The sequence below is a fragment of the Mytilus galloprovincialis genome, chromosome 12, assembly GCF_965363235.1.
Source record: "Mytilus galloprovincialis chromosome 12, xbMytGall1.hap1.1, whole genome shotgun sequence".
Taxonomy (NCBI): domain Eukaryota; kingdom Metazoa; phylum Mollusca; class Bivalvia; order Mytilida; family Mytilidae; genus Mytilus; species Mytilus galloprovincialis.
The window spans coordinates 15,315,791-15,331,204 of NC_134849.1; the positions used below are offsets into that span (position 1 = coordinate 15,315,791).

A 15,414-nucleotide genomic window follows, 5' to 3' on the forward strand; every position below is an offset into this window, starting at 1 on the left:
GTAATAATGAAAGTCATACTAATGATGATCTCTCAAACTGTATCAGAGGTGTCCTATTCTGTGACAGAAAAACCACGGTAACCCGTCAGCGTGGAGGACAACTGATCATCCGTGCCTGAAAATTCTTCTAATATTTTTTTTTTTTTTTTTAAAAAGAGGGGGTGCGACCGCACCCGACGCACCTCCCCTTCCGACGGCCTTGATAAAACATTTATTTGAGCTGGACCTTTTAATCTGCAGCTTGAAAACAGAATAAGCATCCTTTTAATGAGCTGTGAGTCACAAAAGGTAGCTCACCAATCCATCAATGTTATAGTTTGCATGTGACTAACTTGAAGCCACTTAGCGCTGAAGTTGGTTGTAAAGAGTAGTATGTAAACAGACGAAATGGAAAAATGGAGTGGCTTGTCACAATGAACCAGAAAAAAACACATTATTTTTTTTTTGCACCAATCATGGCAAATATTCAGCTTAAAACACAAAATATGGGAAATAAGAATTACAAACATATAGTAGGAAAATACTGTTTATCCACCAGTAATGAATTTTTCCAAAAATATTTATAATGGCATCATTTTAATAAGAATGGGAATTTTGATTCAAATTTCAACCAACATTTTTTTCAGGTGATGAAGTGGTTGAATGGAATGGTAGATGTCTACAGAGAGCTACTTTTGAGGAAGTTCATGACATTATCTTAGAATCTAAACAAGAACCACAAGTAGAACTTATAGTGCATAGGAGTGTCAGGTACATCTTTGTGTAAACATACAATAGCATTTATAGGTTGCACTTTGTAAATACAACTGTTTCTCAAATCACGCCTCTTTTTGGAAGATATATAATATTCATAGATAATTTATTTTGTTTATGCACTGATTCCCAATTATGATCTCTATGTTTCCTCTGGTAGAGACATAACTTGGGAATGTTACCAGTAAATATGCATACACGTATTAGTCATATTGAAATCTGGAAATCCTAAATTCAAGGTAGGGGTAGTATAGAATTTTAATGTAAGTTTTAAACTCTTGAAAGTTTCGGGACATTTAAATGTTGAAAACATGCTTTACAGCCATATACTTTGACATTTGAAAAAATAGTAGTGCATGCATATGAACTTTCTATTCTAGGATATATTTTTTTCAAAACTTCAGAGTAAAGGTGGTAGGTACAGTTTTAGCCATTAAAGGAGTTCCTATGGGAAATTGCATTGTCAATATTTTTAGAAATGCAACCTATATTGTATCTTGATGCTTGCTAAAATTAGTTTTAAATATTTCAATATTGTATCACTAAAAAAGAACTCAACTGGATAAAAGATACAATTTATTTACATGCATATCTGTATTATATAGAGCATATTATATTTTTTAACAAACTTGAGAAACCAATTAACTAGCGACAAGAAAAAAAAGAATATATACAAGTTTAATGGTTTGAGCAACAATACCAATATAATCAAGAAAGCTTTCACTTGCATTGTTAATTCTTTCTATATTGTTGGTTTAAAAATGCACAATTGCAAGCTAGATAAAACATGAAATAACTACAACTAAAAATAGTGATTTGTGTGTAGAAAAACTGTAAAAAGCATGTTTTGCTATATTTTTCGAATTTATATTTTTATACACTAAAAAACAAAATAATTTGATAACAGATTCAGATGGTTTATGTTTAAATACTAAGAGGTGAGAGGTGAATGACATTGGGACCTTAATATCTAAATAGTAATACATAAATTGAAAGATAGATCAATAAATTGTGATATTCTTCACTATATCTGTGAAATTAAGATAGAACTGACCAATGGAAGTTTGTTTGATACACAATTTCCTGCTTACTACAGAATACAAATATAAAGTTGATATAATGAGTAACTGATGTTACAAAATTGTTGGTTCTTTTTACTTTCAGTAATGGTGAAGTACCACCAGGGGTCCACGTTGACCACATAAAAGGTAAGTCTTCATATGCAAATAATCTGCAGTTTCTCTGAGAGGGCTATAACAACGTTATTCCCATCACAATGCATGAATAGAAAACCTTGGGCAAATAGCAAAGCTCTATAAAGGAATTATATAGAATAAAATTTGCAAAATATTTCTTTTGATAAATGTAAAGTTACAAAGTATGTCTTCTTTTGATAATATTATGTTTTCTTTTTTTTAGGAAACCGGTAAGAACTTGCTTGATTATGTGCATTTAACTACTAAACGAATAATGTTTGTGTATTCTAGCTTTTAATTACTAACAAAACTGATAACCTTCAAACTAACATTGAAAGCTCATAATGAAATTCTGAAAAAATGGGTTTTATTGAAATATAAATAAACTATATAATCTAACAAAGCTGAATATATATGCATAACATTTGAAAACTGAAAACTAATATAGATAGCTTATACATTTTGTAATAAAATCTGCAAAATATGTCTTCAGTTCTGATATCAAGAAATAGATAATCTAACCTTGCTAAATATGAGTGCATGTTAACATTTGAAAATGCAAAATAAAGCAACACATCAAGAAACAGTTTTTGAACCTCTATATATTTCAACGTTGCTTTCCTTGTTTCAGGCTTCCAATCATCATATGGTCTTATCCTATAATAAATAAATGAAGGGAAAAGGGGAGGGTTTATTTTTTTGTTTTTTTGCAGCATTCTAAGAATTGTAATTAAAGATTTCTTTAAAGACAAGCATAGTTCTTTTAAATTAATATAAAAAGTTTTTAATATGTCCCTTTAGAATGTTGTTTTATAGGCTTGTATACAGACTTTTGAAAAACCATAAAACTCAAGTTCAAATTAAAAAAAAATATAAGTGAAATGAACTCTGTAAGAGAAATTAATCTCTTTATGAAGTTTCAGTGAATAAAAAATGTACCAGGGATTATTCCGTAATTGGTCAAAATGTATTTTTCAGGTTACAAAGAAGATTCAAATGACAGAAACAGACCAAATCTAAGAGTGATGTCTCCTGCTTCTTCAACAAGTCAGAGAAGTCATCAGTCACCGATGTCACTTGGAAAATTACAGGTATAATTGTATTCATAAATTGGTTTCTTTATCTCAAAGAAAAATTGAAGTGAATAGTTGTAGAAAATCAACTTTTATTCCTTACTCATGCTGACTTTAAGACACCAGTTAACACCAATTAGAAATTATTACTTTCAAGAAGATTCCTTACTTTTTATACGCCCGGGACGGGACGTATTATGGTATACCGTTGTCCGTCCGTCCGTCCGTCCGTCCGTCCGTCGTCCACACTTCGGACAATAACTCAAAAACGCTTTCACCAATTTCCATGAAACTTAAGTGAATTGTTTATATCTATTGACGTAAGCTCCCTTTCGTTTTTTTTTAATTTCAGATTTTAAGTTTTGGATTTATGGGGCTTTATTCATAAAAATGGGGGGATTTTCAACACTTCGGACAATAACTCAAAAAGGTTTTGACCAATGTCCATGAAACTTTGGTAAATTGTTTATATCTATTGACGTAAGCTCCCTTTCGTTTATTTTTAATTTCAGATTTTAAGTTTTGGATTTATGGGGCTTTATTCATAAAAAAGGGGGGATTTTCAACACTTCGGACAATAACTCAAAAAGGCTTCCACCAATGTCCATGAAACTTTAGTGAATTGTTTATATCTATTGATGTAAGCTCCCTTTCAATTTTTATAAATTTCAGATTTTAAGTTTTGGATTTATGGGGCTTTATTCATAAAAAAAAGGGGGATTTTTAACACTTCGGACAATAACTCAAAAAGGCTTTCACCAATGTCCATGAAACTTTGGTGAATTGTTTATATCTATTGATGTAAGCTCCCTTTTAATTTTTATAAATTTCAGATTTTAAGTTTTGGATTTATGGGGCTTTATTCATAAAAAAAGGGGGATTTTTAACACTTCGGACAATAACTCAAAAAGGCTTTCACCAATGTCCATGAAACTTTGGTGAATTGTTTATATCTATTGATGTAAACTCCCTTTCAATTTTTATAAATTTCAGATTTCACATTTTCTTGTTATGAATTTTTATGCTTAAAAAATGGGGAATTTTCCAATAAAAGACAAGTTAAAAGAGCAACGGGCGTATTATGCGCTAAAGCGCAGCCCTTTATTAGAAATCATTTCATAGGTTTACTAATAGATTCTTGGTTCCAAGTAAGATTACTATAACCATATATTTAATCAAAATTTAAAAACTATGCCAAGCCACTCAAAAAAGCCTACATCGTTGACACAATTATCATAATTTTTGTAATATCCTTAAAATTTTAAAAATCTGAAATTTTTATAATGCTTTTAGTGGAATCATTTATTTTTTCAGGGTACCAATTTTCATGGCTTTAGAAAAGTTGCAATTTTGTTTCTATTTGATTTTGTACTATTTTTCAAAGTCTGCATGAAAACACATATAAATTTCAATAAATGGTTTACCCAGTCTTCTCACTTAACTACAGGCCCAGCAGCCCATGCTTGTAAAATTCCACCAGAGCCTGTAAAAATCATATTTACAGGCCAACATAATCTCTGGGGGCTTGTAGATTCAAAGATCTAGTGTAAATAAATAAAGGCACCAGTAGTTTACCACTGTTCAATATTTATAAAACCATTTGATTGAAACAAAACCAGGTCACAAACCAAGATTGACGGAAACACATCAACTACAAGAGGAAAACAATGGAACAACCAAAATACAGAACTGCTACAAAAACAAACACCAACATACATAGAAACGGACAATTTTATAACAACTGCCTCATTCATGACTTGGTACAGGACATTTTATGAAAAATTTGGTGGGTTGAACCTGGTTTTATGGCTAGCCAAACCTCCCATTTATATGACAATGTTAAAAATACTGCTAAAATAACAACATAAAGTAAAGACTGGTTTACCTAGACCTACAAAAAACATGAAAACTGGTATTCAATATATTCATTTATAAGAAATCCACAGTTTTTTATTATTAAATTCTTAAAACATCTTGCATACATTTATTTTAGCTGAAAATGTGGTACAACCATAAAAGTTTTGAACTGATAGTTACAATCATTTGTGCTGCTGGTCTTCCCTTTACGGAGCAAGGCAAAGTCCGTAATCCATACTGCAAGTTATATCTACTGCCAGACAGAAGGTGAGTCAGCCTGTAACTGTGTAGGAAATTTAAGAAAAAGGCTAGAAATTTTATGTACTAAGACTCCAGAATAAAATTGAGAATGGAAATGGGGAATGTGTCAAAGAGACATCAACCTGACTAAGGTGCAAAAAACAGCTGAAGGCCACCAATTTGTCTTTGTTAACACAGCAAGAAAATCCTGCACCTGTAGTCGGGCTTTAGCTGTCCCCTTAACAAAATTCTGTACTAGTTCAGTGAAAATGGAGGTTTTAAACATTGGCTCCTGAAAATAAAACCATCATGTTAACTGTCTGAACAAAACACCACCCATTAAATGTTAATAAAGATGTTTGCAATGTTTTGAAATGTGGCAAGAAAAGTTTGGCATTTGCAGGTAAAAAAAATCTAAATTTACAGTAATTGACAAAATTATTAATTTTTACTTATTTATGTCTAAAATGAGAAATTTGTAGCACTTTCTGGTTTAATTCAGTTCATACAATAGATAATTAAAAGATTCAGGTTTACACCTTTTATGGGGGATATCACCTATAAATTGGGATATTTAGGAGGTCTGCTTTCATAACCATGAAAAATATTTGTAAATTCACATGCAGAATAAAACGAGATTTTTGTAATAAATTTAACAGTTATTTTGTTAAATCAGCCTAGAAATTTATGTACGATCTGGTGAGACCAAGGTGAACCTTTTGTTTACTTTTATAATTATGACGGTATTTTTGCTATGTAAATATCTTCTTCTTCAATAGTCCAAGGGAGGCAACCACCATTGAAAACTTTAGCTGTGATAGCATTGAAGTTATGGATATGCATACTTATTGCATTCCTTTATTAATATTTTTTTTTCTCCTCTTTATTTTCATCAAAATGTTAGATATTTTTTGTTGCTTATTGTTTGTACCTCAATAAATGTATTTGATTTGAGTTGATTAACATACTTATTTAAACTTCATTTATTAACAGTGAGAAAAGCAAAAGAAGAACAAAGACCATTGCAAGTACTAACGACCCGACCTGGAATCAAACATTTATGTATTATCCAATAAAAGAATCAGACTTTCGAGACCATATCCTGGAAGTTACTGTATGGGATTACAACAAACATGGTGCTAGTCAATTTATGGGGGAGGTAAGGAGAATGTCATAATGAGAACAAATAAGGTGCTAGTCAATTTATGGGGGAGGTAAGGAGAATGTCATAATGAGAACAAATAAGGTGCTAGTCAATTTATGGGGGAGGTAAGGAGAATGTCATATGATAACAAATAAGGTGCTTTTCAATTTATGGGGGAGGTGAGAAGAACAGCAGAATTGTTAAAAATATGGTGTTAGACAATTTATTGGTAAGGTAAGGAGAATGTCATAAAAATAACGATCAAGGTGCTTTTCGATTTATAGGGGAGGTACAGAGAACAGCAGAATTTAAACAGAATTGTTGAAATTCAATTTTTGGGGAAATAAGAAAGTTTGCAAAATTATCAACTGAACAATAGAACAATAGACAAAAATGTGAACTAAATTATTGCAATTGCAGGATATGATGCATACAAGTGACACTTTCTAAAGTTAAATTGCTGTATTCAGATTTTGTGAAACCTATCTTGCAATTTTCTCAATAATGAAAACCTGAGAAACATATCTGAATTAACATTAAGTATTGAGCACAAATATTAGTTGACAAAATGTTTGATAAAAAATAAGTATTTTCATATTTTATTTTTAATCTTATATTTCCAGGTGCTTATAGATTTGAATACAGCCAATATGATTGATGATCCTTATTGGTACCATCTTAGTCACCATGACAACTCCAGTATACCACTGCCACAGTCATCTCCCAGAACAGTAAGTCTAATTACTTTATATGATATTCAAATTAAGTTCTCACTGGTATTCCAATGGAATTTCTACTGGTATCCCAAAGTGATTTTCACTGGTACCCCAAGGAAGTTTTCACTGGTATCCCAAGGCAGTTCTCACTGGTATCCAAATGGAATTTCCATTGGTATCCCAAAGCAATTTTCACTGGAATCCCAATGAATTTTTCATTCGTACCCCAAATGGAATTTTTACTGGTATCCCAATGGAGTTCTCACTGGTATTTGAATGGGATTTTCACTGGTATTCCAATGAAGTTTTTTTCTGATATTCCAATGGAATTTTCACTGGAAAAATCAGTGGCGGATCCAGGGGGGGGGGGGGGGGGGGTTCCGGGGGTTGGAACCTCCCCTTTTTTTTGGCCGATCAGGTTCCCCCTTTTTTTTGGCCCGATCAATGCATTTGAATGGGAGCATATAGTTAGAACACCCCTTTACTCTGGGTTGGGAACCCCCCTTTTTAAAATGGCTGGATCTGCCACTGAAAATAATATCCAACTAGATGTATTTGGACCATTTTATCAGATTTTCAAAATTTAATTCAGCTGATTTGAGAAATATCATATTCAATGTCTGTAATAAAGTTTTGATATTGAGTAGGCATATATTTTGGTAATTTGAAAAAAAGGCTATGTTCTTTCTGCTTGACCTCACCAGACATGATAGCATTTGGTCAAAGAAGTGAAACAAAAGAAAATAAAATATTTTTTCATCAAAATAAATAGTTTACTGTCGAATAGCTATGAAATAAAAACAAACTACATGTTATTTAATCATAATCAATATAATTTGGAAAAAGGATTTATTAAGAACTTTCAAGAGGTTTACTTATTGCAGAATTGTCTTCAACTACTTACAAGGTTTTTTAATATTTGTAGAAATCCAGTCAAGATCCTTACGATCTCCGTCATCGTCACTTATCTCCCCCTACCAGTTCCCGTGGCCTCAGTGATAGCGATGTGTCAGAGTTTGACATTGATGACAGCATTGGCGTTATACCAGGTAATTAGCATGATTAATTCTTGTAAACTTAGAGTAGTTAAAAGAAATCTTGTAGAAAATGATATTTTTTTGTTTGTTAATTTTTACGTCTCCAGAGATGAAATTTGCATAACAAAAAGTCAGTTAAAAATAGAAGGATGCTTTTAATTAATTTGTACAGCCTTAAGATTAAAGTGTTCTTTAAAAGTAGAAAATATGATTTTAGATATTTAATCTATGATTTAAGGTAGAAAAGCATCCAGCTAGTCATTTTTTTAAAGCTGCCATCTTGGAGTGGTTTTTGAGGATTTGCAAATGAAGAGACAAAACTAAAAGTTTATAGATAAATTTTCTTGGAAATGAATTTATTTAAATTATTTTACCTAAGTATATTTCAACTGATTTATTACAATTAATATTCAGGGGGAGATAACTTTTGTACAATTAATTCAATTCAGGATAGTTATTAGTACAAATCATCCAAATGCTGCAATATTCTGTGAAATAACAAGCCAGGAACCTCCATTTGTATTTTTATTTTCTGAAATGCATTCACCAAAACATTTCCATAAACCAGTTGACATAAAGAATGATATTTTCAGTATAAAAGCTAGAAAAAAGTTGTTTTATAATATCAAGAACCTTCACGCATTTGAAAATAGAAATATTAGCAAGGGAACCTTTATTTTTTAAGAAGAATATTGAATATATGATTATTCAAATTATGTTGCAGGAAAATATATGAAATTGTTTGGTATAAATTCATTTTAGATTATAGCTATTTCAAGAATTCTCTTAAAATACTGCTTAGAATATATCAAAGTTTTAGTTTAATACTAATTGGTTATGGTCATATACAATTTTAAGACATGATAAAACTTTTATGTATTGAAACTTTTATCAAGATTTGATGGAAAATCTTTGTTGTTAGGTGCAAATTATTTATTACGAGGTGATGAGGAAAGTTCAATAGGCACGACAAGTCCGACACCATGTAGTGAAGATTTCTCGGATGCAAGTGAGCTCAGAGGCCTCGGAAGGGAGCAAATTTCTCCCTATGAAAAAAAGTCCCCAGGTAGAAAATGGCAAAAATCAATGTTATTTCATTAGTTAGAGCTTGGCTTGATGGACTTTGTTTCCATGTTAACTATTTCACCATGGTTACTGTCACTGGCTTAGAATGTTTTTGTTTTTTTAATTTGCAGACACAAGTTATCTCCCCTTCCTAAGCTTCATATTGTGGTGTCGGTCTTTTTCAGTTCTTTTTTCTATTTGATATATATATGTCAATACTTTAGAAATAATTAAAACTATCATTACAACACATCAACTTACTTTTCATTGTCTTATTGAAAATATCAACCAAAAAAAAAAAAAAATTAAAAAAAAAATATGAATTTTCTATTGTTATACCTAATGCATGTTTACTGTGGATTCATAATTATTCGTGGGATACCAATTTTCCTTGATTTCTTTGGGCACAGAAGAACCATGAAAATAAATGTTCAACAAGTTGCAAATTTCATATAGGCTTGTATGCAGTCTTACGCAAAACCATGAATTTAAATATCCATGAACATGTAAGTTTTCCTTAATCCACGAAAATTGGTATCCATGAAAATAAATGTATCCACAGTAGCTTTTCTTTTGAATTAGAATTGAATTATCTTTATACTTAGGGGTCATCCATAATTATCAACCATTTTCCAAAGTGTACAAAACGTACACTTGGGGGGAGGGAGTTAAAAAATCTACATTTTTACTGTACGCTTTTTTTCATTAAATGAAATAAAACAGTCAGATATGTTTCAGTTTCTTTTCAATGCAAATTTCTATATTAAACTAAACTTTAATAGACAAGATCTTCTTTTTATTAAGAATTATTGATTCTTGTCTTGAAATCTGAAAATGGTTGATGTACACTTTTTGAGGGTGGGTGAGGGGTCTGAAAAAGTGTATGTTTTGTACACTTTGGAAAATGGTTGACAATTATGGATGACCCCTTATATGGAAACTTTTTCAAAAATGAAATTAAACATTTATAAAAATTCAATTTTTCATCAATTAACAGAAATTGGTATCAACAAAAATAAAGGATTTTTCTTATTTGAATGCAAAATTAGAGTTTTGACCCCAAATTCACAGTCTACTGAACATACAAATGATATTGCTAGTTGGACATTTCTATTCATGTACTATGGACACATTTTGTTTAGTCTCAATCTATCCACAGAGAGGTAGGACAAATCTTGGGAAATCTTTATTTTAAAAAATATTTTTAAAAATATTTATAATTTCATAACAGCTTTTACAGATTTTAAATGATCCAAGACAGCAATTTTGAAATGCAGACAAGAAGCTTTAAATGATCAACAGACCATTAAATGTTATAGAAAGTAACACCCACATAAATATTTTATAGTTTGCAGCATACACCAAAACAGTTCCTGAATATATAGAATAGAAGTATAGACTTTATATTATATTAGCATGTAATATCAAAAGTGTTTGTTTATAGCAAGACTTTTATTGAAATAACAATAATAATTGTCAGCTCCATTATCTTTATAAAGTTTCATTGTTCAAGCAATAAATCTGAAATATTATCTTGTTTAATATTTTATAGGTCAAGAAGATTTAAATGAAAGAAGCAGAGGATCGCGTAGAGGAGAAACTCTCAACATTCCTGGTGATAAAAGTTCACGCAGGTCAAGGTCACCAGTTCCTGTAGAACCAGAACGCTCACGTCATAGATCAAGGTCTCCTTCAGCTTTTCACCATGTGCCTGAAAATGTATCTCGCTCACTGTCTCCTGCTAGGTAAGTCAACTGATGGTCATGTGATTTACTGTAAGTCAGCTGATGGTCATGTGATTTACTTTATACCTAGTAATGTAAAAGCAAGGGGATATTATTGATTGCCAAAAAGATAACAATCCATCGGTGAACAAAAAAGAGTATGGGTTTTAGCAACAATAGGTCACTGTACAGCCTTAAATGAGAAAATTCCAACTGTGTTATCCCTTTCCTCCATAATGACGCTTTTTGACGCCACCCCCTTTACTCCATAATGACGCCTTTTGACGCCTGTGTAGTGCCTCAGTTAAAACGTCTTGCCTAAGACAAATGAGAATCAGACCTAATAAAAGTTGTATCTAATATAAGCAGGTTATTCATGAGAATATCTGACTGAAATTTCATTGATGAAATATTCATTTTAACAATGCATTTTAATACTTTAAACCTGATGATTTTTTTTTATTGAAAAAATCCTATGCGAATCAAGTATGTTAAAAAAATAATTTCCATGGAGTAAAGGGAATACCAAATGAATTTACAAAATGTAAACAAAATCAAACAGGAAAACCAACAGCCTGATATATTCTAAAACAATAAACAAAGAAAAACAAATATGGCAGAAAAAATCCCAAAATCCAACATAGTACAGTCTCTGAAAGCTTATTTTGCATTTTTATGCCCCATTTATGTCATTATGTTTTCTGGTTTGTGCGTCTGTTTGTCTGTTCGATCATCCATTGGTTCGTTTGTCCCGCTTCAAGTTAAATATTTTGGTCTAGGAAGTTTTTGGTGAAGATGAAGTCCAATCAATTTGAAACTTAGTATACACTAGAACACACCCGTATATTGCTGGTCCGTGACTGAATTAAAGTATAAAACTATGCGCAAGCCTTATTTTAGTATTAGTAATGTCATCTGATAAAGTCATGCTGATTATAAGATACACAGTTTTCTCTGCTTTCAAATCTTTCTGTTTGAACCCGTCGAACTGGAACTTACCAATTATTGATAATATCAATTATTTGGAAAACAAAAGGTCCTGGAATGGAGTATTTTTTAATCAACAGCATTGTCCTATATTAGTTATAAATATTGAATTCTTTGATTCGCTGTTTTACGTCATGCCCGCTAACAAATTGAAAACTGTACCTATACGCCTTATTTTAGTCCAGATTTTTAGTATTCGTATTGTTATCTTAGAAAGTCTAACTGATAAAATACTACAATAGTAACAATTTGACAATTAAGTAGTGTCAACCCTGTGATTATGACCCGTGTAATACTATATAGCATATTAATCCTGAATACATCGTTTGGTGGTGCGCCTGTCAGATGCGGAACATACAGATAAGGTAATCGGTAACAGGTGAATATACTATTGGTATCGGTATCGGACTCGACCCGGAACTTCTTAATTATTGGCAATATTAATTACGTGGAAAACAAAAGGGCCTGGAGTGGCGTAATTTTTAATCTACACCTTTGTACTATATTAGTTATATATAAAGTTGAATTCTTTGATTCGTCGTTTTTACGTGATGACGGCTGACAAATTGGACCTCGTAATTTTAGTATTATAGATGTTCCTTATGATATGATCTTTCTAATTTTAATGCCAAATTAGAGTTTTTACCCCATTTTCACGGTCCACTGAACATAGAAAATGCGGATGGGGCATATGTGTACTGGGGACACATTCTTGTTACAAATTAACAAAAGTATGCTGAAAAAAGCCAACCTTAAATGACATAATAAAGGTCACATTTGTACCATTGTTTTTTTTAAAGAGAAGGAGAGGCAACTCAACTGTGTTTAAAAAAACCCAAAACATTTATGACTATTTTATGATTTTTGGTTTTGATGTTATATTTGTTATTCTCATCAGATTTTGTCTAATGCATAGTCCGTTTCTGTGTGTGTTACATTTTAATGTTGTGTCGTTGTTCTCCTCTAATATTTAATGCGTTTCCCTCAGTTTTGGTTTGTTACCCTAATTTTGTTTTTTGTCCATAGATTTACAAGTTTTGTACAGCGGTATACTACTGTTGCCTTTATTTATGACATTTTGTTTCACAATATAATGATCTCATGAAAATAGATTATTATAATATAGTAATGTCTTGGTCAAAACGTTGTTCTGGTAATCTAAATTATATTTTAGCTTTGTGATATTTTTAAGCTTTTATTTTAATTGCAAGATCAGCACAAAATATAAACCCCTTGAAAAAATTTCCCACATCACACTTTGATCTTATGTTAATTTCACCTACACCTCAATATGAGCTTTACTTTCATCTTTTTATAGAACCTCAAGTTCACCAGTTCGGCTCGTTGGAACATCACCTTCCAGTACGCCATCACCCAAAAAACGTCAATTACCATCAATACCATTAGAGGCACAGCTCAGAAGTCGGGATAAAGGTAGGTCTTATTATAGTTTATAGGTTCTGTGGTGGTGTTAGAGGGGGGATAAAGGTATTATTATAGTTTATAGGTTCTGTGGTGGTGTTAGAGGGGGGATAAAGGTATTATTATAGTTTGTAGGTTCTGTGGTGGTGTTAGAGGGGGGATAAAGGTATTATTATTGTTTATAGGTTCTGTGGTGGTGTTAGAGGGGGGATAAAGGTATTATTATAGTTTATAGGTTCTGTGGTGGTGTTAGAGGGGGGATAAAGGTATTATTATAGTTTATAGGTTCTGTGGTGGTGTTAAAGGGGGGATAAAGGTATTATTATAGTTTATAGAGGTTTTTATTATAGTTTATAGGTTCTGTGGTGGTGTTAGAGGGGGGATAAAGTTATTATAGTTTGTAGATTCTGTGATGGTTCTCGAGGGGTTAAAAGTAGGTCTTATTATAGTTTATAGGTTCTGTGGTGGTTTTCAATGTTTTAGAGGGGGATAAATGTACTTAATATTAAAGATACCTGGTTGAAATGTTTTAAAATCATTATTATCGTTGACAAAAGAAAACCTTGCAGTAATTTGATAGATAAGTAAATGGAAATTGACAACCAGTTTTGAGGAGAAGGCTTCTGTTAATTTTTTCTATATTGAGGGTTTGATAGTGTTTGCTTATGACCACTTATATATATAAACCGTATTTTAAAGACATTTTTTGCTAACTATTTATTGTTTATAAGGCCAAAATAAAAATTTTGTTTGTTTCCCGTCACCTGACTGACTCAGAGATAGCCCTATCAACCCCAAGGTTTTTATGCCCCATTTAGGGGCATTATGTTTTCTGGTCTGTGCGTCCGTTCGTCCGTCTGTTCGTTCGTCCGTTCGTCCGTCTGTCCCGCTTCAGGTTAAAGTTTTTGGTCGAGGTAGTTTTTGATGAAGTTGAAGTCCAATCAACTTGAAACTTAGTACACATGTTCCTTATGATATGATCTTTCTAATTTAAATGCCAAATTAGAGTTTTGACCCCAATTTTACGGTTCACTGATAGAAAATGATAGTGCAAATTTCAGGTTAAAGTTTTTGGCTTCAGGTTAAAGTTTTTGGTCAAGGTAGTTTTTGATGAAGTTGAAGTCCAATCAACTTGAAACTTAGTATACATGTGCCCTATGATATGATCTTTCTAATTTAAATGCCAAATTAGAGTTTTGACCCCAATTTTACGGTTCACTGAACATAGAAAATGATAGTGCAAATTTCAGGTTAAAGTTTTTGGCTTCAGGTTAAAGTTTTTGGTCAAGGTAGTTTTTGATGAAGTTGAAGTCCAATCAACTTGAAACTTAGTATACATGTGCCCTATGATATGATCTTTCTAATTTAAATGCCAAATTAGAGTTTTGACCCCAATTTTACGGTTCACTGAACATAGAAAATGATAGTGCAAATTTCAGGTTAAAGTTTTTGGTCAAGGTAGTTTTTGATGAAGTTGAAGTCCAATCAACTTGAAACTTAGTATACATGTGCCCTATGATATGATCTTTCTAATTTAAATGCCAAATTAGAGTTTTGACCCCCAATTTTACGGTTCTCTGAACATAGAAAATGATAGTGCAAATTTCAGGTTAAAGTTTTTGGTCAAGGTAGTTTTTGATGAAGTTGAAGTCCAATCAACTTGAAACTTAGTATACATGTGCCCTATGATATGATCTTTCTAATTTAAATGCCAAATTAGAGTTTTGACCCCAATTTTACGGTTCACTGAACATAGAAAATGATAGTGCAAATTTCAGGTTAAAGTTTTTGGTCAAGGTAGTTTTTGATAAAGTAGAAGTCCAATCAACTTGAAACTTAGTATACATGTTTCCTTTGATAAGATCATTCTAATTTTAATGCCAAATTAGAGAATTTATTCCAATTTCACAGTCCTTTAAACATAGAAAATGATAGTGTGAGTGGGGCATCCGTGTACTGTGGACACATTCTTGTTATTCAATATTTTTGCAACATTTTTCATTGGTTAAAAAATTTCAGGTTCATTTCCGGTGACCAGAAGTTTCTAATTTTTAATTGGATTCTATCAAGGTCAAGAAACGATATGGTCATGGAAATTTACAATATATATTGAATACTACTGGGGAAAAATAAAAATTTCTCTGAAATCCAGGGTCAGGAGAGCTAGAAACAAACATATTTTTAAATCTGGCCTTATATC

The 15,414-nt window shown here is 31.7% G+C and overlaps 1 protein-coding gene across 12 annotated transcripts in view; it reads left to right on the top strand.

The window, feature by feature from the left end:
* The window catches only part of LOC143054378 (regulating synaptic membrane exocytosis protein 2-like), a 62,913-nt gene that overhangs the window by 32,845 nt on the left and 14,654 nt on the right, over window positions 1-15,414 (top strand). For 11 of the 12 annotated variants that reach the window (XM_076227386.1, XM_076227389.1, XM_076227382.1 and 8 more), the window contains 10 exons: window positions 627-750; window positions 1,918-1,961; window positions 2,928-3,040; window positions 5,016-5,146; window positions 6,113-6,278; window positions 6,887-6,994; window positions 7,905-8,028; window positions 8,939-9,082; window positions 10,634-10,826; window positions 13,111-13,226. In XM_076227386.1, the coding sequence (XP_076083501.1) occupies window positions 627-750; window positions 1,918-1,961; window positions 2,928-3,040; window positions 5,016-5,146; window positions 6,113-6,278; window positions 6,887-6,994; window positions 7,905-8,028; window positions 8,939-9,082; window positions 10,634-10,826; window positions 13,111-13,226 (1,263 nt within the window). The remainder of the gene's footprint in view (window positions 1-626; window positions 751-1,917; window positions 1,962-2,927; window positions 3,041-5,015; window positions 5,147-6,112; window positions 6,279-6,886; window positions 6,995-7,904; window positions 8,029-8,938; window positions 9,083-10,633; window positions 10,827-13,110; window positions 13,227-15,414) is intronic. The other variant, XM_076227391.1, reaches the window with a different exon arrangement.